Here is a 27,016-nt window from a genome sequence, read left to right on the forward strand (position 1 = left end):
TCCTTCTCCCCCACCAATTATCTAAAGATATATATATATATTTTTTTTTTGGCCACGCCGCTCAGCTTGCGGGGATCTTAGTTCCCCAACCAGGGATCGAACCCAGGCCCCCTGCAGTGGAAGCTCGGAGTCCTAACCACCGGATTGCCAGGGAAGTCCCAAAAGATACTTATTTAAATGAGCCAGGAAACAAAGTAGAGTAATAAACTATCCCACTCTGCCTCTACCCAACACCCGAAGTCTTACATAATTCCATGACCAAGATTAGGTACCAACCTCCTCTCATAAAATCTGCCTCCCCCTTCCAATTACTAAGAATATCTTAAATTGGCTAAGACTTATTCATATGCGAAGATCAAATATCCCACAGTTACCTAAGTCTGGAGTTCTTAACCTGTCACATGTCCCTTTGAGAAGCTGATAGCACAATAAGCCTTGACCCAAAACACAGACCAGTAAGTTCACACACACAGATTTTACAGACAATTTGAGAGGGCCCAAGGGTATGGAACCATAGAGTGCTCATCAGCTTCTGAAAGAGATCTGCAATCTCCAAAGATTAAGTGCTTTGGAAGTAATTAAAGTACTTTGGAAGTAATAGCTCATGAGGGCTTAAAGCAAGTGGGTGGATTTTGACAAGGAATAAAGGTCTCAAAAGAGCAGAAGCTAGGGCGCTCCCTCCCAAATGAAAGCTCCCATGGGGGGGTGGGGGGGAGGGAGATGGAAGAGGGAAGAGATATGGGAACATATGTATATGTATAACTGATTCACTTTGTTGTGAAGCAGAAAATGGCACACCGTTGTAAAGCAATTATACTCCAATAAAGATGTAAAAAATGCAAAAAAAAAAGACCAAATGCAAAGATAACTGAGCTATCCCAATATAGGAGCTCGTCCTGGGCTCAAAAGGAATGCAAAGAGAAAAAGAAAATGACAGCGGCAATGATGAGAGCAAGTAATATACATTGATTGCCTTCTACGCGCCAGGCACTATTTAGTTCTCCTAATAAGCCCGGGGGAGAGGGGAAATAACAGCAAACTTCCCTCCGGAAGTCGCCCTAATGACTGACATTTGCATAGCATTCTCAGTTGCTCAGTTCTAGAAAGGGACAGGACTTTGGGGCTTCAACCCCGATTTTCAGACTCTCTGCCCCACATGCCTTTGATTTGTTCCCATGGGCCAGCCTGAACTGGGGCGAGGTTCCAAATTCGTTTTCTCACAACGCCCCAAACAACAGGATGGCTATGTCACCACCTATGGAGATGTAACCGAGACAGCAATCGAAGTTTACAAATTTTAAAACAGGCAGGGGGAATTGGGGACCAGACTTACCACTGGCTTTGACTGCCTTTGCAGCCCTGGAGCTGGGCTAGAAACTGCTCCCTGTGGGTTTGTCTGAGAGCTATTAGCAGCGCTAAGAGAAGAGGAACGTCCACATGGCCTTTCTGAGAGCTGATCTGTGAAAAGAGGAAAAGGCACCGTAAAGAGAACCCCTTGTGTCAGAAAAACATCTACAGCTTAATATTATCTTTCACGGGACATTACCAAAGGCAACCTAATCATAATTCTAACTGCTCTATGATGAACATGCCGAGCTTATTTCATTCCCCCCCCCCGCCTCCCTTTTTGGTGGCCAACTTCTTTTTCTTAACCTTACTGGCCATTGCTCTCCAGTAGAATGAAAAACAGCGACAGAACCACATTTTCTCTTAACCCATTTCCCTACAACTCTTCCCTCCTGAACCCGTTGCAAGAGTATGCCCTGTTAGCCCAGGCAGAACTATATTGGGTACCAAACAGCTGTTTGTGGCTCTTATTACTTTGAAATATTTCAAATTTCTCGCTTTGTTTTTTGGCCTATAACTGAGTGGTTCTTTTCTTCCTCACATGGAACAGTCTGTGTGGCACATATAATGTAAAATCCCTCTTATGCCTGGGGGAAGGGGTGGGGAGAATGAGAATGAGTGAGAATGTGTGTTTGAGAAAGATGCAATCTTGATACTGGAATTATTTTTTTAAAAAAATCAAACTCAAGAGTCTTCTCTTCCTTGAAACCTTGTGAAATTCAATCAGCCCAGCGCTGAGCTGGGTGTTTTCAGTATGGCGAGAGCCGTACTAAAGGGAGGAGCTGGCTTCCTGACAAATTCAAATGAGGGTTCTTTTCCTCTCCATTTATTTTTAAAAGATATAAACTGCAAAAGTCTAAAGCCCAAACATTCCCGAGGCGACAAGCTCAGTATCCAAGTAATTTCCTTGATGCTGTGGGTTTTAACTTTCACCTCCTTGTATTTTATAAATATCTGTGGCAAGGGAAGAGACTGGAAAACTTGCTAGGAGAGTTTGGCAAAGGAACATATAATTTGTATGGCATAATGTTCGAATTATACGATCCTCCCTGCCCAGAACTGGAGAGTTGTCATGTGTGTTAAATATAGTTACTTGAATTAGCTGTACTTTCTGCTATACGCCTTGCAATAGCTCCAAAGCATTTTCTTCCAGAGAGCAAAAGAACAACTTCAGAGAAGTATTTTTACATTTATTGCTATTATATACAGCTCTTTTGACTAAAACTATAATTACTTGATAGCTTCCTAGATGCTCCAGCCTATCTGGCACTTGATTATGTTGTCTGTTCTTGTTCTCTCATTGTTTCACGTGGGTAAGTTGAGTCTCCCTAAATAGACGGTAATTTTCTCCAGGGCAGGGACCAAGTCTTACACTTCCTTTGTAGCACCTGGCAGTGCTGGGCACACAGCCTGTTGACTCTCTAACGGTTTGAGCATCAAGACCCGTGATGGAGCATCAGGGCTCTGGAGTCAGTCAGATGTGGGTCTGAATCCCAGGTCTGCTGCTTACTTTCTACTTGGGCCACTATGGGCCTGACTTTCCTTATCTGTAATACGGACCTAATACTAACAGGTCCCAGGCTTGTTTCAAAGATTCAATGAGACCACCGATGGCTTTTAGGACAGCAGAGACCCATGGTAAGGGCTCAACACATTTTAACTATGGTTATTACTGCCCAGCTGTAGGTAAGATACTATATCACGGAAAGAATGAAGTTATACTTTAAGGTTGTCATCATCTGCTTCGCATTTACTAGGATTTATATTTCATTCCGCCAACGTGATGCATACTAAACATTTAAATAAATGATGTTCTTTTCACTCACTATGAACCTGAGGTTTCATTTCCAGCACAAGGTTACTGAAGGGTTCCTTAACATGGACAAAGGCATACAGAAAACTATGAGAAAAAATATGTCTCTGGCGGAGAAAGGGAAGTAACGGCTGCGTTTTGTAAACTTTATGAAAAAGGGAACTGATATTTTTTCCTTTTTATTTTCTGTCTTGTTATACTCCACTGCCTATTCAATAGCTTTGAATGAAATTGTTTCTTGGTTCTTATTATATTAAGGGCATTAGAATAACCTCTGTGACAGTTATGTTTAAATCCTCAACTATGACAGATTAAAGTATCTGGCACCCATCAGGGTTTCTTTAGGGGGAGGAGAGAAGTCTGCCCCAATCGCACAATCCTGGCCATAGATAGTTGGCTCCTAGGGTAATCAGAGACATGTGAACCCAAATGTGTCACCCAGAACCCATCTGTCCCAAGCCCTGCTTACCTTCTGTTGCTTTGCTGACAGCTAAAAGAGTGCTCAGAACCTTGGAGAAATTGACCCCTGCATGAAGGTCATCAGGATCAAATACCTATGAGAAAGGAAATTGAAACTGTTAAGACACTGTAAGTATTCAACTCAACAAACCAAACTATCAGAAGGCCACTTCCTCTAGCTCTCAGGAGAAAAAAAAATGTAAAAGCCAAGACCCAAACCTCTGTATACCTTTGGGGGAGAAATGAAAGCAGCAGCTGAGCTGCCTAATGACATGTGGCAGGCCATCAGTGAGTCAGAGAGAAGCAGTAATGGGAAATGAGAGCCACGCCGAGGCCAGGGCCCACTAGGAAATGCACAGACCTGCTCTTCTGACCTGAGCCCATCAATACTCTCAGCCCAGTTACTGGAAACTGTGCTGGGTTACAGTCAATGCCCATCACCTACAGAAGGAGGGGAAGCCTTTGTAACACACTTTCCTCTGTACAGTTTATTCACTGTTGTCAGCCAGGGCACTGTCTGCAGGGCCTTCCTCTCTGCAGCCCATCCTCCCCAAGGCCACCCACTGGGTCCCAACTCCATGTCGCCCAACTTTCTGCCCAGGCCTGCCTCTTGCTCCCAGCCTCAATGCCCGGTTTCTGCCCCTTGACCTTGCCCCTCTCAGCTTATCTTCATGGATTTGACCCTTGGGCGGCCTAAGCCTATAGGTTCTTCCTGGCCTTAGGTGACTATTCCAGATATGACCTCTGACCTTCCTGGTATTGCTCAACTGCCAGCAGCAAAACATTAAAGAAATACAATACTTCACTTGGCCTGTCGCAACCACCATTCTGATATCCCACTGTCCCTAGGGAAGATACCAAGCAGTTGTTATTTGAAAGACAAGTGTTAATTTAAAAATGTATTCAGGGCTTCCCTGGTGGCGCAGTGGTTAAGAATCCGCCTGCAAATGCAGGGGACATGGGTTCGAGCCCTGGTCCGGGAAGATCCCACATGCCGCGGAACGACCAAGCCCATGCGCCACAACTACTGAGCCTGCACTCTAGAGCCCGCGAGCCACAACGACTGAGCCCACATGCCACAACTACTGATGCCCGCACACCTAGAGCCCGTGCTCCCAACAAGAGAAGCCACTGCAATGAGAAGCCTGCGCACCGCAATGAGAGTAGCCCCTGCTCACCAAACCAGAGAAAAGCCCACGTGCAGCAATGAAGCCCCAACGCAGCCAAAAAATAAAATAAATAAAATAAAAATAAATAAATTAAAAAAAATAAAATGTATTCAATATCTTGTAATAACCTGTAATGGAAAAGAATCTGAAAAAGAATAAATATATAGATATATAACTGAATCACTTTGCTGTACACCTGAAACACTGTAAATCAACTCTATTTCAGTAAAAAAAATTAAAATTTTTAAAAATATAAAAATTAAAATGTATTCATTGTTTTAAAATGTATGGAGGTGTCTTCTAGTCTCATAAACGTGTATTTGAATCGAGAAGTATGCTCAAGCACAGGCACAGCCTATTAATCTGCCAGCCAATGATGCCAATCTATATATATCTATAGGTAGCCCGACGCCCACCTTCTGGATGGAAATACACCTTCAAAAAACATTTCATTCCAGGATGTCTAGAAGTTTGCACCCTTTTTTTCCCCCAACGTGGTGATGGGAATAAAATGTACCTTTGCACGTTGGACATGGTTGGTAATGAGCCTAGGATTTTGAAGGATCTGTCTTCCCGTCAGGTAAGAGACATTTGTTCCATATCTAATCCTCATGTTTTCTGGGAGCCGCGTCAAGACCCAATTTTATCTTTTTTGTGTACATATTCTAGAAGACCTAAAATCGGTCTCTCGAATGAAAATATAGAGTATCGGGGCTTCCCTGGTGGCGCAGTGGTTGAGAGTCCGCCTGCCGATGCAGGGGACACGGGTTCGTGCCCTGGTCCGGGAGGATCCCACATGCCGTGGAGCGGCTGCGCCCGTGAGCCATGGCCGCTGAGCCTGCGCGTCCGGAGCCTGTGCTCCGCAACGGGAGAGGCCACAACAGTGAGAGGCCCGCGTACCGCAAAAAAAAAAAGAAAGAAAATATAGAGTATCTATTTTTTTTCAAATTTGGGGGGGCATCAGTATAAACAATATATGCAAATGTGTGCCCCTTCTGAGACTTAGAACTTTTTTTTTTTTTTTTTTTTGGCTGTGTTGGGTCTTCGTTGCCGCACGAGGGCTTTCTCTATTTGCGGCGAGCGGGGGCTGCTCTTGGTTGCGGTGCACAGGCTCTAGGCACGCACGGGCTTCAGTAGTTGTGGCACACGGGCTTCAGTAGTTGTGGCTCGTGGCCTCTAGAGTGCAGGCTCAGTAGTTGTGGCGCACGGGCTTAGTTGTTCCACAGCATGTGGGATCTTCCCGGACCAGGGCTCGAACCCGTGTCCCCTGCATTGGCAGGCGGATTCTTAACCACTGCGCCACCAGGGAAGTCCCCACTCTCTTTATTCATTTAATCAATGAATGTTTTGCATTCAAACATAAAATGACTGAAGAGCCCAATCACATCTAAAAATGAAACACTAATACACTTCTAGCAAAGGGGGAATGTCGATATTACTAAAGAGTTAAATGACACTACGATCCAAATATGTTCCTGAATGCTACAATCTAAAATGCAAACGTTGGACTTCCCTGGTGTTCAGTTGTATTGGTACTTGGCTGAATTTGAGAACAAATAAACTGATCAGAAAATGAAACGTGCATCAACAAGAGGCACTGTGTCTGCCTGAGGGAAGTTGCCTGCACTATACACAGTTCCCTTTATAGAAAACCTCAATACACTAGAATTTACCCACAGATGCTGTACTGAAGCACTCGGAACTCCATAGGAAGAAGTTGGAAGAGGCCTCTCGGGACCAGCAGAGAAGGCAATGCCTGAGGGTTATGATTTCCAAGCAGATGGAAGGTTAGATAGACGACACTGCACCCTCACGAGCCTCACATGGAACAGTACCGAACATTCCACCCCAGACCTTTCTTCCATGCACTTGAGATTGGTCACCTACTAAAATAGAAATATTATTTGGAGGGAGTGCAATACTTTCAGCTGTTATCAGTCTTTTACATCTTAGTGGAAACGAGAGGTGTGAGACCAAGTTTAGAGATGATGATGTGGAGAAAAACTAAGGGCACTGGCGCCCAACTGGGAAAAAGCAAGGGAGATTCCCCCAGCATGGAGAGGGTGCGGGCAGAGCAAAGAGAAGTAGATTCCAATACAAGCCACTTGCCTAGGCCTAATCCCAACCATTTATATGTGCAAAATGGAGCACCAATTCCCCTTTTCTATCTGCAAAGCAGTGGGATGGTTAAAAGGTGATGCAAATTTGTACTTTGACGCCGTTATGCGATTTCACAATACAAAGTCCCGATGACCCTCATCTCCCTATACTCTGTGCAAGCCTCACTCGCCTGTTTAGTGTCTCTGGTATGAAACTGAGTCCCAGATTAGCTGAACTTTCTTGATTCCTATTTTGGTGCAGAAATTAGCTGCTTGGTTCCGGTTGGATCTGTGAAGGTCAGATGAACAGCAGGATTCCCTCCCTCCATTTACCACTACTGTGAGGCAGACAGGTAAGAAAGGATTGCTTCTTAGACTACAGCTCGATGGTTTCAAGGTCCCACGCCTGCAATGGGATGAGGCAAGGTTCAAGTATAACAACGACAAAAAAACATTTACTTTACGCTGGGTAAGCAATAGGAGAGACAAGGATTAAAGTTCATTCAAGATTTTTTTTTAAGTATTTACATAGAGCCAGCCTAAGGTCTAATCCTACATCGGCAGCTGAAATCAGACAAGGCATTTCATTTTTAAACGTATCCCCACATTTTTCCATTTTGGAGATCCACAATGACAGCAAAACCTATTTTCCATCCACTAAACACCAGGTGTTAATTCTGAACCATTGGGGATCTGCCAGTATAAACTGCACAGAAGTTAATATTTATATGGCTTTACAAATAGATCCTTTCTGGAGGAGTTTTCAGTTTCAACATGTATGCTATTTTATGACATTTTCCCTAAACTGAGAAAAGCAAGGAAGCACAGGAGAAGACACTCCCCCCAGCCACTTGGTAGTCCTACAGCTACGATTTCTTGACTTACCAAGCCGTTGCTATGCGCTATATGCTTACACCATGCTTGGAGTCTTCATTGCCCTTGATTCTCCGAGCAAGCCTGTAATGTGTGTACAATTATTTCCCCCATTTTATAGATAAGTAAACAGTGACTCAGAGTAAGCAGTTAAGTCACAAAGCAAGAAAGTGATGGAACCAATAAAAATACACAAGAAAGTGCTCCAAGAGGCATTTTAGCCCTGTATGCACATTTTATGTTTTCATAAGACATGAAAAAGATGAGAAAGAAATCTGTGAGTTTGTACACAAAAAGAAATCCCTTGCTGCTGTCGATATGTTTGTACACAAAAAGAAATTCCTTGCTGCTGTCGATATGAAATCCCTTGCAGCATCTGTACCATACGCAGTAAGTTTGTTACAACCTCTAAGATGACTTAATTCAACTAATTGTGACAAAGAGAAAATGGCCTATATGAGAAGACTGTCTCCCCAGGGGCTTTGCCTAACTCATGTGCTTTCCTTCTCATTTCAAGGGGCAGCCCTGACCCAGCAGGCATCTGGTCATGTTTGCCAGAAGGGGGCTAGGGCTGCTCTGAGTTACTTCTATTTGTTCATCTGGTTCCATCGTCCACATAAGTGAGGTGTTAGCTGGGGGTGGGGGGTGCAGGGGGAGGGCGGCATCCAGCCCATGGTTATAGGACCAAGTGAAACCATTTCTCGGCATCATGCTCTCAGCACCTGAGGTAACCAGTCACGGCCCCAGCCACATCCTTGTTAAGAGAAGAAGCCATACCGTATGCTAGTTCAGATACCTAGTGATGGGTGACGCCTGTGATGCCTCTAATGTCATGTGGCTTCAGTACCATTCAGTGAACTTCATTTAAAGTTAATATAGGGTTTGAAGTGATCACAATAGGCTCCATCACTCAACTATTAAAGTCTAATCAACTGCAAAGCAAGTGATTCAGTGGGACCACATGGACATAGCTTATGTTTCAGGCCCATTTTTAAAAAAAAATTCCAAATATTTCAGGAACATTCCATCTCTTCCTTGTTCTTACTGAATAAGATCTTAAATTAACTTAGCCCATCTTGAATCACATTCTCTTATCCTCACAGCTGAGCACGCTGCCTCTGTTAACCCCTGAACTTGGGAGGAAATGTCATTACGTTGTGCGACAGAGAAAGCAAATCTGAGCTGCTTAGTCATATTTCACCGGGTGGCAGTGCTCCTGGCTCTGTGGACATGACCTGGGATGCTTCCACTCAGCTCCTACTAAAAGCAGCCACCAAGTCAGCAACAAATAATGCTCTCAGCTCAGAAGCTGGACTCAATTCGTCACTGGTATTCCACTTACTAGAATACAGTGGATGGCATGTGTACCCTGCCTGGTTTTAATTTGATATGGAGTAAACCCTGCTCTCTACTTCTCTCTTATTTCCTTCCTTTCTCTCCATTTCAGCAATTTAGGGAACAAGATGTGACTTATGCATGTAGTTGCAATAACATCAGTATACTGAAAAGAGCCCTGATGTGAGGGTCAGGAGACCTTGACTCCATCCCAGATTTGTCACTGCCGAGCAGTCGTGAGGACCTAAGGAAAGCAACACTACTTTCTTTGTGGCTCTGTTTCGCATCAGGACAGTGAGAGATGTCTTTGACCAAAGGAGCACAGGAAAAGGCCTGCTGGTCCATCATCTGAATAGGGGCTCCCAAAGGCAGCATCTCGGCGGGTCTCCAGGGTCCAGAATCTGGCCTTCAGTTCTCAAGGCTCTTGAAAATGGACTTATATTAACCACATTCACAAAAGGCCAATGCATAAGCCAAAATGCCAATTTACTAATTAAAAAAAAAAAGAACCATGAAGAGGATTGGATACTCCCATTTTATGGGCCAGATCACTCTCTCCCAATAGAGAAATCTACACAGTAAGCCAAATTACAATTAGAAATTTGCTGGATAAAACAGAATCAAAGCAAAGGGAGTCTGGGGTATCACGGCCTAACATAATTATTACCTGTTTAGAGTTGATTTTTTCAAAATGTCATTTTTTTTACATCTTTATTGGAATATAATTGCTTTACAATGGTGTGTTAGTTTCTGCTTTATAACAAAGTGAATCAGTTATACATATACATATGTTCCCATATCTCTTCCCTCTTGCATCTCCCTCCCTCCCACCCTCCCTATCCCACCCCTCTAGGTGGTCACAAAGCACCGAGCTGATCTCCCTGTGCTATGCGGCTGCTTCCCACTAGCGATCTATTTTACGTTTGGTAGTGTATATATGTCCATGCCTCTCGCTCGCTTTGTCACAGCTTACCCTTCCCCCTCCCCATATCCTCAAGTCCATTCTCTAGTAGGTCTGTGTCTGTATTCCTGTCTTACCCCTAGGTTCTTCATGACATTTTTTTTCTTAAATTCCATATATATGTGTTAGCATACGGTATGTGTCTTTCTCTTTCTGACTAACTTCACTCTGCAGGACAGACTCTAGGTCCATCCACCTCATTACAAATAGCTCAATTTCGTTTCTTTTTATGGCTGAGTAATATTCCATTGTATATATGTGCCACATCTTTATCCATTCATCCAATGATGGACACTTAGGTTGTTTCCATCTCCGGGCTATTGTAAATAGAGCTGCAATGAACATTTTGGTACATGACTCTTTTTGAATTATGGTTTTCTCAGGGTATATGCCCTGTAGTGGGATTGCTGGGTCATATGGTAGTTCTATTTGTAGTTTTTTAAGGAACCTCCATACTGTTCTCCATAGTGGCTGTACCAATTCACATTCCCACCAGCAGTGCAAGAGGGTTCCCTTTTCTCCACACCCTCTCCAGCATTTATTATTTCTAGATTTTTTGATGATGGCCATTCTGACTGGTGTGAGATGATATCTCATTGTAGTTTTGATTTGCATTTCTCTAATGATTAATGATGTTGAGCATTCTTTCATGTGTTTGTTGGCAGTCTGTATATCTTCTTTGGAGAAATGTCTATTTAGGTCTTCTGCCCATTTTGGGATTGGGTTGTTTGGTTTTTTGTTTTTGAGCTGCATGAGCTGCTTGTAAATTTTGGAGATTAATCCTTTGTCAGTTGCTTCATTTGCAAATATTTTCTCCCATTCTGAGGGTTGTCTTTTGATCTTGTTTATGGTTTCCTTTGCTGTGCAAAAGCTTTGAAGTTTCATTAGGTCCCATTTGTTTATTTTTGTTTTTATTTCCATTTCTCTAGGAGGTGGGTCAAAAAGGATCTTACTGTGATTTATGTCATAGAGTGTTCTGCCTATGTTTTCCTCTAAGAGTTTGATAGTTTCTGGCCTTACATTTAGGTCTTTAATCCATTTTGAGCTTATTTTTGTGTATGGTGTTAGGGAGTGATCAAATCTCATACTTTTACATGTACCTGTCCAGTTTGTCCAGCACCACTTATTGAAGAGCCTGTCCTTTCTCCACTGTACATTCCTGCCTCCTTTATCAAAGATAAAGTGACCATATGTGCGTGGGTTTATCTCTGGGCTTTCTATCCTGTTCCATTGATCTATCTTTCTGTTTTTGTGCCAGTACCATACTGTCTTGATTACTGTAGCTTTGTAGTATAGTCTGAAGTCAGGGAGCCTGATTCCTCCAGCTCCGTTTTTCATTCTCAAGATTGCTTTGGCTATTCGGGGTCTTTTGTGTTTCCATACAAATTGTGAAATTTTTTTTTCTAGTTCTGTGAAAAATGCCAGTGGTAGTTTGATAGGGATTGCATTGAATCTGTAGATTGCTTTGGGTAGTAGAGTCATTTTCACAATGTTGATTCTTCCAATCCAAGAACATGGTATGTCTCTCAAAATGTCATTTTTTAAATGGCCTATATATAAATTCGGGCTTTAACTTGCCACCACTGCCTCGTGGGACTCGAACTGCAATTGTGGACAGCTTTGACCATCTATGTCCTTTTGTCTCTGTGGATTTATATAGAGTCACTTTAGATAATTAATACGGGCTTCTAGATGACTTGGACCTCATCTCATCCACAGCTAGGAAGTCAAGCTCCCCAGAGCTCCTGTAATAGGAGCAAAGACCTGAGCGTAATTGTCACTGCTCACACCTCATCGAGAAGTCCCCAAATCCACTCCGGGATGGCTTCCTCAGCATCACTGACATCAACGTATCCCACCTTATGATCGCCATTCTTCCTTGTTAGCACTCACCTAGGGCAAAAACCGCTTTCTCCACAACAGAGATTTATCCTCAGTTGAGTAGCAAGTGTTGAGGAAAGTGGCGAATGAATGAGGAATGATACAGGCATCTTGGTGGGGATGGTCCCAGGATTAAAAAGAGAAAGAACAACTGGCTTTGGATAATCTCACCGAAAAGAGAGTAGGCACGAAGGAAAGTGAAAGATGAAATCTCTCTTGTCAATAGCGTTTGCCAAGCCAAGGGTGGGAAGCCAGAGGCTTAGAACCAGCTGCCTCTCAGCCCGCTGGCCGCTGTGGCCCTCCCCCTGACCCTCCTCCTGTGCCTCTGTCACTAGAGCCACACTGGCTGCCAGTTTTGAGGGATGCGGGCGGATGGGTGATGCCCCAGCTGCTGGAGCATCTGTGCACCAGAGCTGGGGGTGTCCTTCCCAAGCCTCAAGCCACCACCACGTCGGAGAAGGGGACTTACTTCTTAGTTGTGAAAATTGGAATGAGGAACACATTTTCCCGGGGACATAGTGTCACCTGCGCCACTTAGTCTCTATGACATCCACAGTTCAGCCACATTAGTTATTAAACTAGCCGCTGTGGGCCAGCCAAAGAACAGAATCACCACGTAGCACCTTGTTTCTATGGGAAAATGTGTTCTGTGTTCCTAACAATAACTTAAAAACAAATATTTGGAAAATAATCCATTTTTATACTGAAGAATGCCTGAACATGGGGTCCCAGATCAACGTCCTCATCCTTATATTTCTTCCTTGTCCTTTCACGTAAAGGAGGAATTTAAAAAGGAGGAATTAAAAAGAAAAAAAATACCCTAGACACTCCGAGTACTATTTATTTTGGAACTCCCCGTGATGAATCCAGTGACACATGTGAAGACCATGAAAATAAGCTCAGAAAGTGTAACAGCCGACAGTTCCTGACTGTTTAACCGTCCAGGCGGTTAAGGAGGAGACTCTCCTGTGAAGATAGGGTTCCTGCAGCCCCTGTTTTCCTAGGAGCCTCCTGCGATTTAGGGTTGGAGCCCGAGAACCTAGCAGAAGCAGCTGCTTCGGGACAACTTCCATGCACAGGAGAGACTGGTGTTAAATGAGCCCTACCCAAAGCTGAGGGAGGGAGGAGGGCAATGAGCACAGGAGCCCCTCCTCCAGCGGTCTCATCCGCTGCCTTCCTTAAAGTGCTCCACTGACTCACCCTCACCTCTCTTTCTTCTGAACAGCTACAGCCTTGCAGTCTGGGTAGATGCTGCACACGTGCACTCTCAATCACCTACCACTGTAATATTCTGTATTTATTCTGTGAGGGTTAAGATTAGCCCTGGCTTTCCCATTGGAAAGCCAACTGTTTGCAGTGCAAAGGGTCCCCCAGCCCTGGTCCAGCATTCAACACATGAGACACTCGATAAATAGTCATTCATTGGTGGCTTGACGGAATGGACTGTCAGAGAAACTTAAATATAAATTGCACCTAGAATGTAAGCCCCACGAAGCCAGTTCTTTCCAACCTTTTTCACGGCTGGATCCTCAACATCTAGAAGAGTGGCTGTCACACAGTAGGTGCTCGATAAATGTTTGATGAGTTAATGAAAGTTCAGAAGCTCTCGCCAATTGGTGATTAATTATAATTGAGGAAAAGGCATTGCCGAAATTACAGTAAAGGCAAAAAGAAATATCATTAAGGAAGAAAAAACTCCATTTCCATGTGACTTTTCAGGAAACATCTGTTATCTAAAATAATATACACCTGTGCTCATCTGCAAACTGAAGCCCTATGACCATGACATGACCAAAGATGCTTCAAACTCCATGGTGGTGGATTTCATTAACTCGTCTGCCAATGCGATTACTGGCGTGTCCCAGGTAGTACAGGTTCCTTTAAATCTCCTCCCAAAGCACCATGATGTGAGTACTATAGAGAAGGGACACTGGAAAGAACTGGGAGATGTTACTGTTTGGCTGGGCTGGGCTATCTTTTTTTTTTTAACTGTTTATTGTAAAATAGCTTAAATGACAGCCACTAAGAGCCACATTCACCTGTTCATCCCTTGCTCTAAAAGAGGCTCTGAGTCCCAGCAGGGCACATGGGATGTGGCAAAACACGGCAAAGTAACCCACGAGAAGTAAGAAGAGGTGATAGGCAATTGGCAAGACTACAAATCACACACCTGAAGCCCCTCTTCCACCAGCTAATCCGGGTGGGAAGGATATTGTACCAAAGTTTCTCCCACTTTCTTTCTTTCAAGATCACCTTCAACCATTCATTCGGCAAAGACTTTTGGCGCACTTTGCTTACGTCTCTATGTGAGTCACTTTTTCAAGTCTGCCCTTTTCAGAGATGTCCATCAATGCCTAACAGACATCAATCAACCAATTAATTAACTAATTAATTAATTAACTAATTAATTTTCCTCCACCTGACCCCAAACAGGATCTGTGCCTAGGAAACCATCCAAACACAGGAAGGTGGGTGCTCGGGAGCTCAGATAGCCAAGCCATCAGGAATGGTGCTTTCAGTTAAAATCCACCTCTCTCAGCCTAAGGTAACCCAGCCTATAACTGCCTACAAGGTCAAGTCCACGCTCTTCGAGCCAGCATTCAAAGTCCTTCTCAAGCTGGTCCCACAACTAGCAAGCCCATCGTTTCTCATCATCACCTTTTTGTATGCCCCAGAATCCTTTGCTTCCTTCACTGTGCCTCTCTCTGCTATGCACACTTCTCCTTATGAAAAAGTTCCCTCAACCGTCTGAATCCTAGCAGTCCTTAGGAGCCCATCCTCCATCACTCTCTTCCATGGGGTCTTCCCCCAACACTACACCTCAGTACACAAAGGGCTTCTCTTTCTCGCAACTCTGTATCATGCTCTAGATTCTAGAAGCTTGGCTACCTAGCCATCCACTTCTACATGCTGCGAAACTCCACTATTTCCCATACACATGCTGCCTTTTTCCACAATTCTCAGTACTCACCATGTAGACAGTGCACAAGCACTTGCTGACTATTCCTCTTTCCTTTCAACCAAAAACTTAAGCAGCTATTTCTTCCACCAGAAACACCTGTCCTTTGGTCATACCTTCCCCAGAAGGAAAGACAGGAGAAGGTAATTTTTTCCTGGTAGAACTTGATAAATCAGGCCTCATATATTTTCCATCACTTGGGAAGATAGATGCTTCTTTTTGAAGAATATGATTGAGAGAAGCAAAGAAAGCTGGCAAAGCATTTACCTCACCCAAAGGAAGTGAAGTTACTACCTGGGATCATTTGGAAGAATCAAAGTTACGGAGTCCTGGATGTGCAAATCTCACACGTGGACAGCCCAGTGAAATCGAGAGAGTTTGGGTAACATGAGGAATAAGAAGTGACCTGAGCACTGGAAAGGCAGAGAAGGTCTTCCAAATGACATTGTGGCACCTAATCTCTCATACCTTTCATTTTTTTTTAACTTTTAAAAACATGAAACAGGTGCTCCAGCTTGACATAAAGAAAGTGAGTAATACTGTATTAGGAAGGACCCAGCTTTCTTTTTAGCCTTATTTTCATCCACTAAAGAGTCATTTCTATGAATAAAGTCAGCTGTTGATAATGTACTATAGACTGTTAGATATGCAATCTATCTAAAATAAATTTTTAAAAATTCATTACCCATTCAACAAATATTTACTGAACACCTGGCATATGCCAGGCACTAATACATAAATTTGTTTTAAGATAAGAAATAAAAAGGATGCTATATAAAATCTAGCAAATAAAATCACCCACAAGTATACCAACTGTCAAACGTTGTTTTTCATTCTGTTCTCTTTGCTTGAAGATGATTTTTTTAATCCCCAATCAGGATTTTCCCCAATCCATCCCCAAATACCAGCATATCATCAAATAATGCAAACTGGTCATTTTACAGTAAAAATGCTGATTTACACTATCACAACACACATTTCTCCAAAGAAGTGGCTAAATTTCTTTTGTTAGTAAAATACCGCATTCTCTTGGTTTGCATACATTTCTCAGAAATTATTGGTAAGTAGCCCCAGTTTGCTGGAAACCTAGCCATGAAGAACAGACAAATTACAAGACAGAATGTTCCTCAGTGTTGAGACCTGCTTCACAGGCCGGGCTCTTTTTTTTTTTTTTAACATCTTTATTGGAGTATAACTGCTTTACAATGGTGTGTTAGTTTCTGCTTTATAACAAAGTGAATCAGTTATACATATACATATGTTCCCATATCTCTTCCCTCTTGCGTCTCCCTCCCTCCCACCCTCCCTATCCCACCCCTCCAGGCTGTCACAAAGCACCGAGCCAATATCCCTGTGCCATGCGGCTGCTTCCCTCTAGTTATCTACCTTACTACGTTTGTTAGTGTGTATATGTCCATGACTCTCTCTTCATAAAAGCTGTTAAGAGCTTGACCCCTTCAAGATGCCTCTTAAAGTAATATCCATGTGTTTCCAAAGCATAAGGAAACCTGTATGTTATTGTCTAGGGTGAGACAAGTCCTTATAACACTTACACTCACTGCTTTGCAAACTGCTGCATTTCCTCCCACCTTAATTTAATTCCTTCTCTTCCCTATTGCCCTATTCAATCCCTCAATTGACATGTCTGATCTCTGTAATAATATTCAAGTCCCCAAGAAAGTATAAAGCTGGGATTTTACTCTCTTTCTCTAAGCAGAACTAAGTTAGGAAGGTAAATCTTCTGCCAAGAAGTCAATAAAAATGACACGTGGCTATTATGTCATCTGGGGTGATCCACATCTCTGAACCCACACACCCCTCTGTGTGGAAGGGTCCAGTTTGCCAGGGTATGACAAAGCGGGGAGCTAATTAGACAGATGTCTGGTGTTGTAAGTCCATCTTCCAGATGACAACAAAGGAAGTGGCAATGCAGATGTGGAGCAGCTTCTGGACTGAGTGGACATACACTTCCTCTAAAAACGTAGGTAAGCAAAGGCCCTAAGCAATAGGCAAGTGCGCTCACTCTTCTTCATTTGCAATTCAAAGGCCAGACCTTGTACTTCCTTTTGGTACTAACCCCAAGGTCATCACCAATGGCTCTGCATACCTTATGTTGTGCTGGCAATGTCTTCACCTCTCAGATTGATCCTGGGGGGTCGCCTCAGTGATAACGTATGACCAAATTAGAATGGGGCTGGAGTAGGGGAGAGTGGCCAAGATTGTGTGGTTTGAATAAAGGGCTGTATTGTGCTCTGTTGCCCCCAGAAACAGCCTGGATTAGAATCAACATTAAAACCAAATTAAAGGGGTTTCCCTGGTGGTGCAATGGCTAAGAATCTGCCTGCCAGTGCAGGGGACACAGGTTCGATCCCTAGTCCGGGAAGATCCCACATGCCGCAGACCAACTAAGCCCGTGCGTGTACCACGACTACTGAGCCTGCGATCTGGAGCCTGTGAGCCACAACTGCTGAGCCCACGTGCTGCAATACTGAAGCCCGTGTGCCTAGAGCCCGTGCTCTGCAGTGAGAGAAGCCACCGCAATGAGAAGCCCGCGCACCGCAATGAAGAGTAGCCCCCGCTCGCCGCAACTAGAGAAAGCCCGCGCACAGCAACGAAGAACCAACGCAGCCAAAAATAAATAAATTAATAAATAAATTTAATTTAAAAAAACAAATTAGAGTTGAGTTAGATTTAAAACAAGATAACTTTGACACCTCCCATCAGGAAGATTCAATTGATCAAATTTTGCAATAAAATGCCTTCCTTTTGGTATTATCAGCATACATTCAATCCAATTCAGAAACTATATTTTTCCCTTTTAAGTATTACATACCGTGGGGGGGTTTTTTGTTTCTTTTTGTTTTGTTTTTGTACAGAGGCAACTGATTTTTTTTTTTTTTTTTTTTTTGCGGTACGCAGGCCTCTCACTGTTGTGGCCTCTCCCGTTGCAGAGCACAGCCTCCGGATGCGCAGGCTCAGCGGCCATGGCTCACAGGCCCAGCCGCTCCGCGGCATGTGGGATCTTCCAGGACCGGGGCACGAACCCACATCCCCTGCATTGGCAGGTGGACTCTCAACCACTGCGCCACCAGGGAAGCCCGAGGCGATTGATTTTTATTTTCTCCCCTCGACTATGCCCAAATCAACAGGTTTATTACTTATTTCCTGGGAGCAAGGGGGAAAGTTTTTGTCAGTCATAACCAAAAACAAAAAACCATTTGTTGAATTGTTTAATTCAACTAAATCAGGAAGCATCTTGCTCTGGGGTGGATTTTTAAATTTCAAGCTATTGTAATTACAAAACAAATGCATTTGTTTTAAAAGACACACCAACTATTTCATCCAGGTAAACAAGAGAAACTGAAAATATCCTTTTTACACATTCTCCTAGTTCATGCATAGACTAGAAAAGAGTGAAAGGCTTTCCTGATTTTTCAAGTCCAAGAGGAATCCGTCCAAACCGTTTCTATTATTAGCACACAAAATGGTAGCTAAAGAAGTTACTGTGGTTAACAACTGAATAATTCATAGTCTCGGAAGAATTCTGTTGCTTTGTCTTCTCCACTTCCTCTTTAGAACTGGATCCCCAAACATATTTCTAATCCTGAGTTGTCATAAAGGCAACCATATACAAATTCTTCTCAGCACTTAAAAATTGGCCACACTAAGCACTGAGAACTACAGCAAGACATTAAGCTGGAGACTTAATAGGATCTCTTACAGCCAGTTCATGAAACTCTTAAGATTACACATATATTGTCAGAAATTAGAGTCACAGGTTCCAGTCTGTGTCCCATGGATATCACTGGGCTATAACATCACTGAAATTTAAACTGCCTTTATGCAGTCTTCCAAATAAAATATGTAAACACAGTAAATATGACCTACAAATAATTTTAAATACATTTCAACACCCTCTAATCTAAATTCAAATTATTTTCTATGAAGTGAGGCACTGAGAATTTCAAGTCTGGAAAAAGAAAAAAAAACACTTCAATTAGTGAGTGAAAGAGGTTAATAATGTTGACAGGATGAACATTTCTGCTGTTCGCCATGACAAGAGAGGTCAAGCCCGCCACCACTCTTCATCTAAAATTCCCAGAAACTGTCAACTTTATTTTGTCTTCAGAAGAGGGATGTTAAGAATTAGAAAATATGTAGGGATTTTAACCTTTGACTTTATTTTCCAGAAACGTTTTTCCAAAAACAAGCGATCTTTGCCAAATAAAGCACAGACCTGAGAAACAAAATGGGTGGATATTTTGTTCCTGGTTTAAGTTTCATCCCCGTCTAAATTCTCAGTGTGGGAATTCCCTGGCGGTCCAGTGGTTAGGACTCCGTGCTTTCACTGCCAAGGGCCCTGGTTCTATCCCTGGTCAGGGAGCTAAGGTCCCGCAAGCCGCATGGCACGGCCAAAAGTTTAAAATATATATATTTTATATATATATATTACATATACCTAATAAGTGACTACCTCAGGTTAGTTCAAGTCCAAGACTCGAGCTCTTAGCCACTGTACTACTATACTACTTCTCAAGAACAAAGGTTCCCTGACCGGGAATCAGACCCAGACCAAGGCAGAGAAAGTTACAAATTCTGGCCACTAGACCACACAGCATGTGTTGGGTTGCCTGATCCCACACCAAAAAGGCCCTGATGGTTATGTTTGGCAGTCTGCTTTTTATAGTTTTTGTCTCCTGCTGATTTCATTGCTTCCATGTTACACATAGATATAGACTCTTTCTGCCATCGCCAGCAAGTCTAATCTAGAGCAACTTCTCTTCTCCCTTTATCACAACTTTCTATTTAAATGCTGTTTTCCAGTTTACAAAGTGCTTCCACATACCTTATCTCATTTAATCTAATTTGCTATTTCTAACCAGTTTGGGGATGAGCAACCAGATTACCCATAATTCCAACAGGCTTCAATAAATAAAAGTAATTAGGCTCTGAGTGAGGGTCTGAGGCAGTCTCCTAGGAATAAAAGTGCACAAGTCTAAGGACAAAGATGGGGCATCTCTTTTGCAGCCCGGAGCTTCCCCGACCATTCAGTCATTCTAGCAATCATTCATTTAATAAACATTAACTGAGCACCTGCTATGTGCCACGTTCTGTACTGATTGCTGGTGTTATATGATCAAGTTCTGGTTCCTGCCTTTGAGAAGCTCCAAGGCTAGTAGAGACGGAAATGTGTCCACAGATTACCATGGTGAGAGTGGGCAGGTAGTGAAAAGGTAGCTGGGCACAAGGGATTATGGGAAAATGGATGCTAACTGCCCAATCCAGCAGAGATTTCCTAGACAATCCGATGCTGAGGCGGTTCTCAGCTTGGGGGCAGACACTAGAGGTTGCTAGATGGCTGAACTCTAGATAAACCAGGGAAATAGTTGTCGACTCTGGCTGTGCATTAGAATCACCTGGGGAGCTTTCAAAACCAAATAATAACTTCAGAAAACTTTGGGGCAGCACTTACTCAAGCCAAACATATACACACCCTATGGCCCAGCAGTTCCATTCCTATGCATAAACCCAGCAGAAATGTGCACCAGAAGACATGCGCAGGGATATTCATAGTAGCATTGTTCATAGCAACTCCAAACTGGAAACAACCCAGATGTCCATCAACAGGTGAATGGATAAACAAAATAGGGGACATCCACATGGTGGAATACTACTAGCAATAAAAAAGAAAGAATGACATGGGGAACTCGTACAAATACTACCCTGAGTGAGAGAAATCTTCTACAAACAGATACATACTATATGATTCCACCCATATAAAGTACAAGACAGAAAAAAAGGAATCTATTGTCTTAGAAGTCAGGGCAGTGGTGCCCACTGGTGAGGGGTAGTGACTGGGAAGGGGCACAAGGCAGGTGGTTTTTGAATGCTGATGATGGTGTGTTTCTTAATCGGTGTGCTGACTGTACAGATGTGTTCAGTTTATAAGGATTCATCAAACTCTACTTAGGATTTGTACAGTTTCCTGAATTCATGCTATATGGCAATAGAAAATTCGTTTAAACATTAAAAAAAAGAACAAGAAATACCAAGGCCTGGGTCTCACTGCAGACCAATTAACCCAAAAGCTCAGTGTGGGGAGATCCCAACATTTGTATTTTTAAAAAACACCCCAGGTGGCTCTAATGTGCAGCCACGTGTGCAAACCAAGTTTAGGCGTTCCTGTATGTATCAATAGCTCCTCTGGGGGGATAGCCTGGCACGTAGCAAAGGGAACAAGTTCTGAAGTAAGGTACATCAACAATTACATTCTGGCTCCATTTTGCACTGGCAGTGTGTGGCATTTGTCTGGATCATGCCCAAACCTCAGTATAATGGGAACAATATCCCCTCCCTCCCTGGAGTGTTGTGAGGATTAAATAAAATAATATACTTAAAGCACCTAGCACAGTACCTAGAACATAGTAGGTGCTTGAGAAATGGTAGGTACTCAACTCCTTTTCCTCCTTCGTGTCTAAGTTCCAGTGATGAGCAGATTGCTGTTAACGAACAAAACTCACGCTCTCCAATTTCTCCTCCTGAATGAGTTTCTTTGTAAAAACTGAAGTAATATTATACTTGGGCTAGTGATGTCAAACGAATGTCGGACATTTCTGGGCCCTGGTCGCTCACTCTGTTCAGCACCTGCTACCCCGGAAGGTGAACGGAGGGGCGGCAGACTGTAGGTAAATACAAACCACAGACTCTCCTTTGGAAAGCTTTGTCCCTGTCCTCACTCCTAAGAACAGCACCAGCCATGTGAGTTGGCAAAAAGAATAGAAAAAATTAATAGCTTGGAAGACATACCACCCATGAAATGTGCCAAATGAAACACTTTTGTATAAAATGTCATGTTTTCGTAAAAACAAACAAACAAAACAGAATCCTGGGCTAAGAGCAGGAGATTCAGGTGAGAGTTTTGATGATACCACCCGTCAGCTGTATGACTTTGCTTCACTAAACTTTTCTGTTTCTCTGGCCAATGAAAGTAATGCCATCTCTCCTACAGCCTTTACAAGGGCACAGTGAGTTTCAGATAAGATAAATAGAAAGCTTTCCAAAAACTGAAGCAGCAAAGAAAGGCAAGACTGGAAATTTACTTTTTTCCAAACTCCAATCACCAACTACCACCCTCCCTCCCCCCCCAAGACTGAGAACTCTCTGATATTAACTGCTCCAAGTGTACGCAGAGACTCCACCAGCCTGAAGCTCGCTTATGTAAGAAGAGACTGCAGCACTGCCTGGCATGTAGCATAATACTTTGCTTAAGAGAAATCCTTGGAAATGCCTCAGCTGAAGTACAAGGGCAAGCCCAGGCCTTACGTTTTGGAGACAGGCGCTCTCAGTCACGGAACACCAGAACTGTGGCTCGAGCAAATGATGTCATCCGAGCTCCTCTTACCATGGTCAATGTCAAAAATTAAGACAGGAAGTTCAAGGACAAATTGTGGGGTTCCCAGGCAAATATAAGTTAGAAAAGCAGTTTGGACCTTAGAATCTTGCCTTAAAAGTTGTCTCCTATTCTGTAATGGTTTTTGGTTTATGTGAAGCTTTTCTTGACAAAAACATACATAGTTGCATAGAAAAATATATTCCCTTAGGACTCTATTTTTACTCCCACTACGCATTAAGAAAAGAAAAAAAAATCATGTGAGTCACCCCTAGATCCAAAAACAATATCAAACCAAATGTAAATATATAAGATTCTCGAAGAGACAGAGATAAACTTAAGGGCTCTCCACTCTAGAGCTAAGAAACGAAATCGCTCACATACCTGTTGGGTTCCTAAATGACTGGAAAATGAAAACTCGAAATTAACCACAGGCACGTTGAACACCTTGGAGATACAGGACTTTCCCCATCCACAGACCATTCCTGCGACAGACCTGTGTACTCAACACCGAAAATACCCCCAAATGTACAGATGCCGGGGGTTGAGGGGTGGGGGGAGGTCAAGTTAGTATCAAAAAAATAGTACTGTTGACTACCGCCCTGGTTCCGGGGGAAAGAAGGAATCCGGTCTGATGCAAAGCTCGCGGCCAGAGGCGGACAACTCGCCCCTAAGTTTGGCGCTTCCCAGCTCTCCGCCCGCGGCCCCCGCCCCCGCTCCCCGCACCCCGGAGCTCAGAGCCCCGCGAGGCCCTGGCGGAGGACGGACCCCGCGGCCACGGCCCGGGGAGGAAAGGCGGCTCCTCTCCAACCGGGGTCCTTCGCCCCCACCCCAGGCCCTCGCGCGCTTCCCTTCCCCTGACGCCCTCGCCCCGGGGCAGGTCACCTGGCTCGGCCGCTGCCCGCTGCTCCTCCGGTTGCTCGCTCGGTCCAGCCGCGCCGCCGCCGCCTCCGGGAAGCCGCTCGCCCTCCCGAGTCACGGGGCCGGCGAGCGGGCGGCCGAGCCCGTGCCAAGGCTGCGGGAACAGTTCCACCCGGCCGGAGCTGGGACCCTGCCCCGAGCGCGGCCGCCACCAGGGCGAAACTGGAGAGCTGGGCTCGGCTCTCCGGGGCGGGGAGGGGCGGCTGCAACTTTGCTCCTGGACGCGGGCGAGGAGGGGGCGCCCGTCTCCAAACTCCGTGCAGCGCCCGCAACCTCTCCAGTCCGGGGATTTTTTTTAATGCCACCCTTTTTTTTAATATAAAGGGAAGCCAGATTCTTGCCCTCAAGTTCTTGTTTCCAGAGCGGCGGGGCCGCTGGGAGGGCGGAAAGCTGGGTGCGGGAGACGCGCCCCGCTGGGTGCGCTGGCGGCGAGCCGGTCGAGGGCGCGAGGGGCAGCGGCGGACGGGCAGCGGCTGCCTTGGGAAGCCGCCTTCGCGGCCGCTCCGGACCCTGCTCTCAGTACCTCGCTGGCCCCCTCTAGCCCGGCGCCCAGAGCTCGGGAGGGAAAGCGGCCTGGAGGGACCGGGCCAGCGGCGTGGAAGCAGTGACCCGGACCTGGATCGCCGAAGTAGGAACTGGAAGTGACAGCGGCGCAGGGTAGAGCCGCCGCCGCCGCCGCCCGGGTAGCTGTGGCAGCAGCAGAAACCGCGGAGCAGCGGCGGCCACACTGCGCATGCTGCTGCCGCCCAGTTCGGCCCCGAGCCCCGGGCTGCCGCCGCCTGGCCTGTAGCGGGCCTCTGCCAGAGCCTCGGGTGGGAATCCCGGCCTCACAGAGCAGCCCTGCCTGGTGGCCCGCTTCCTCCTCCAGCCCCCGACGCAGCTCGGACCCCCCAAGCTCTTTGGTGAGCCGCTGAGACACCCCAGCAAGGAAGCGCTCTCCAGCGGCCCTCCACATCCCTCCTTTCCCCCAGCTGTCCTGGCTGCCCTTCCCGGACTCTCGGATAACAGGCCCCACATCAGATCGTCTCTTTGATGGAGAATGAAAAGGTTCGTGATAGATGGGAAATATTTCCGACCTTACTTGAAGTCCAGTTTTTACAGAAATACAATGCAGTCGGTAGATTAGGATGGCCAGAGTCATGGGTGTCATTTGATGTAACTCACGGCAATTCCAGTAGGAGTGTCAGATTGGCTCAACAGAAAGAAAAAAAAAAAGACCAACAACTTACAAAATCCTCTTTAGTCTTCCCACTAGCTCAAACTGAGCGGCTAAATATACAAGGCTTTCCCCAGCGGAAACTGATGGAAACGGGCCAGTTAAAAACAGTGTCCAACAGTGAGACATTACCAATCACTACTCCAGTCTCTTCATCTTACAGATGAGTCAACCGAGGCCGAGGGAAGGGGACTGTGACTTCTCCGAAAGAAGGTGGCAGGTTCAGGGTCTGAAGGAAGGTCTGCTGCTACCCACTGCAGCTACTGCTTTGCTGCCTGGCCTTCTGCCTCAGTCCAGGCACTAGGCTCCAGGGAGGCTTTGCTCTCCTAGAGCCGGAGCTCTCTTACCGGAGATTTCGCCTTGACTCATGAGGAGAGCAGCCCCTGGGAAATGGCAGATCGTCCATCCCACAGGCCCCACTTTGGGGAGGGCGCCCCTGCTGTTCCAGTGACAAGGCAGACAGGAGGCAGTGAGACGGAGACAGGAGGGGGCAAAGAAAAAGCCATACTGATACCAGCTGATGAGAGAGACAGAGAGAAGGAGGGAGAAAGAGACAGAAGCACTAACTGAGCCTCATGTACATTCAATGATATCCTTCATGAGCAAAACATCTTTTTTACAAAGTAGGGTTGGCCCAGGAGCAGAATAGGAGAGGGTAGGGTATCCCTGGCAATATGCGGGTCATAAGGGTGGCAGGTGACAAAGCAGAAGTACCTGTTGGGGATGAGGCAGGGAGAAAGGCTGGCTGAAAGGAAAACCAGAGGACTAGAGCTGAGACACACCAGTCCTTCCTGGGGCTGTAGCCAGGACCATGCAATCAGAGAGGTAGCACTGGCCACTCTCAAATGATCGCAAGAACTGTATCTGTCCCTGATTCCCGCCAAGTTCAAACGCAGAACAAAGACAAAACTAGCATTGCTAGGACAGTGTTGTCAATGGGCTTCCTGGTCACATTAGCGACACACTACCTAGACATGAGGATTCTTCCATATGTTCTGGAAGATTTTCTCTTGAGGCCTGAGTGTCCTCCCTGCCCCCTCCATTCTGTAAATAAATAAATAAGAAAGATGTATTTGTTTTGCAGAAAAGGAAATACAAATGAACTATAAAGGCATGAGAGATATCCAAACTCACTAGGAATCATGCAAGTCAAATTATAGCAATAAATGAAATACCATTTTCACCCAACGTTTTAACAAACATTGAAGATAAATAATATCCAGGGCCACCAGGGACATGAAGAAGGCACTTTCTACACTGTTGGTAAGAGTATAACTTCAGCATTTTTGTAGAGGAATTTGAGGGTATCAAATTTTCACACAGTAATTCCACTTCTATGAAGAAAGATGCAACAAGAATAATGACAGATGTGCACAAACCTCTATGTGCACATACAACATGATCCACTGGTATTTATCCCAGGAATGCAAGATTGATTTAACAGATGAAAAGTAATCAGTGTAACACAACATAGCAGTACAATAAAGGACAAAATCAGTGGTCATCTTAACAGATGCAGAAAAAGCATTTGACAAAATCTGGCACCCTTTCGTGATAAAAACACTCAAAACCTAGGAATAGAAGGGAACACCTTCAACCTGATAAAGAGCATTGAAAACCCACAACTATCATGATGCTTAATGGTGAAAAATTGAAAGCTTCCCCCTAAGATCAAAAACAAGACTAGGGTGTCCACTCTCATCACTTCCATTCAACACTGTATAGAAGGTTTCAGCCAGGCATATGTCAAGAAAATGAAATAAAAGGCATCCAGATTGGAAAGGAAGAGGCAAAAGTATCTCTGTGCACAGATGACATGATTTTGTACAAGAAAATCACACGGAATCCAATAAACTATTAGAACTAATGAACAAGTTAAAGTTGAAGGACACAAGATCAATATACAAAAATCAACTGTATTTCTATGCACTTGCAATGAACAACCCAAATATGAAATTAAGAAAAAAATTATATTTGTAGTAGTATCAAAAGGAATAAAATACTTTGGAATAAATTGGACCAAGGAGATATAAGGTGTGTACACTGAAAATTACAAAACATTGTTGAATGAAATTTTAAAGACCTAAATCAATGGAAAGACATCCTGTGTTTATGGATCAGAAGACTTAATATTGTTCAGATGGCAATATTCCCCAAAGTAATATACAGACTGAACACAATCCTTATTAAAATTCCAGCTGGCTTTTTTGCAGAAATGGACAGACTTATCCTAAAATCTATACGGGCACACAAGGGATCCAGAATAGCCAAAATTATTTTGAAAATGAAGAACAACGTTGGAGGGCTCATGCTTTCTGATTTGAAAACTTACTACACAGCTACATTAAGCAATTCAGTGGGGGAAAGAATAGTCTTTTCAACAAATGGTGTTAAGACAACTGGATATCCACATGTAAAAGAATGAATTTGGACACCTATTTCACACCATACACAAAAACTAACTCAAAATGGATCAAATAACTAAATGTAAGAGCAAAACTTGAACACTCTTAGAAGAAAATGTAGGAGTAAATCTTCATGACCTTGCACCAGGCAATGGTTTTCTTAGCTATGACATCCAAAACACAAGCAA

The 27,016-nt window shown here is 44.3% G+C and overlaps 1 protein-coding gene across 8 annotated transcripts in view; it reads right to left on the bottom strand.

Moving 5' to 3' along the window:
* Positions 1-27,016, bottom strand: part of ARHGEF6 (Rac/Cdc42 guanine nucleotide exchange factor 6) — a 123,814-nt gene that overhangs the window by 88,678 nt on the left and 8,120 nt on the right. For 7 of the 8 annotated variants that reach the window (XM_033403656.2, XM_033403655.2, XM_033403657.2 and 4 more), the window contains exons 3-4: positions 3,630-3,714; positions 1,334-1,458 (exon numbers count right to left, since the gene is read on the bottom strand). In XM_033403656.2, the coding sequence (XP_033259547.1) occupies positions 1,334-1,458; positions 3,630-3,714 (210 nt within the window). Of the gene's footprint in view, positions 1-1,333; positions 1,459-3,629; positions 3,715-23,171; positions 23,873-27,016 lie in introns of those variants that run through there. The other variant, XM_033403659.2, reaches the window with a different exon arrangement.

This window comes from Orcinus orca, chromosome X (assembly GCF_937001465.1).
Source record: "Orcinus orca chromosome X, mOrcOrc1.1, whole genome shotgun sequence".
NCBI classification, from domain to species: domain Eukaryota; kingdom Metazoa; phylum Chordata; class Mammalia; order Artiodactyla; family Delphinidae; genus Orcinus; species Orcinus orca.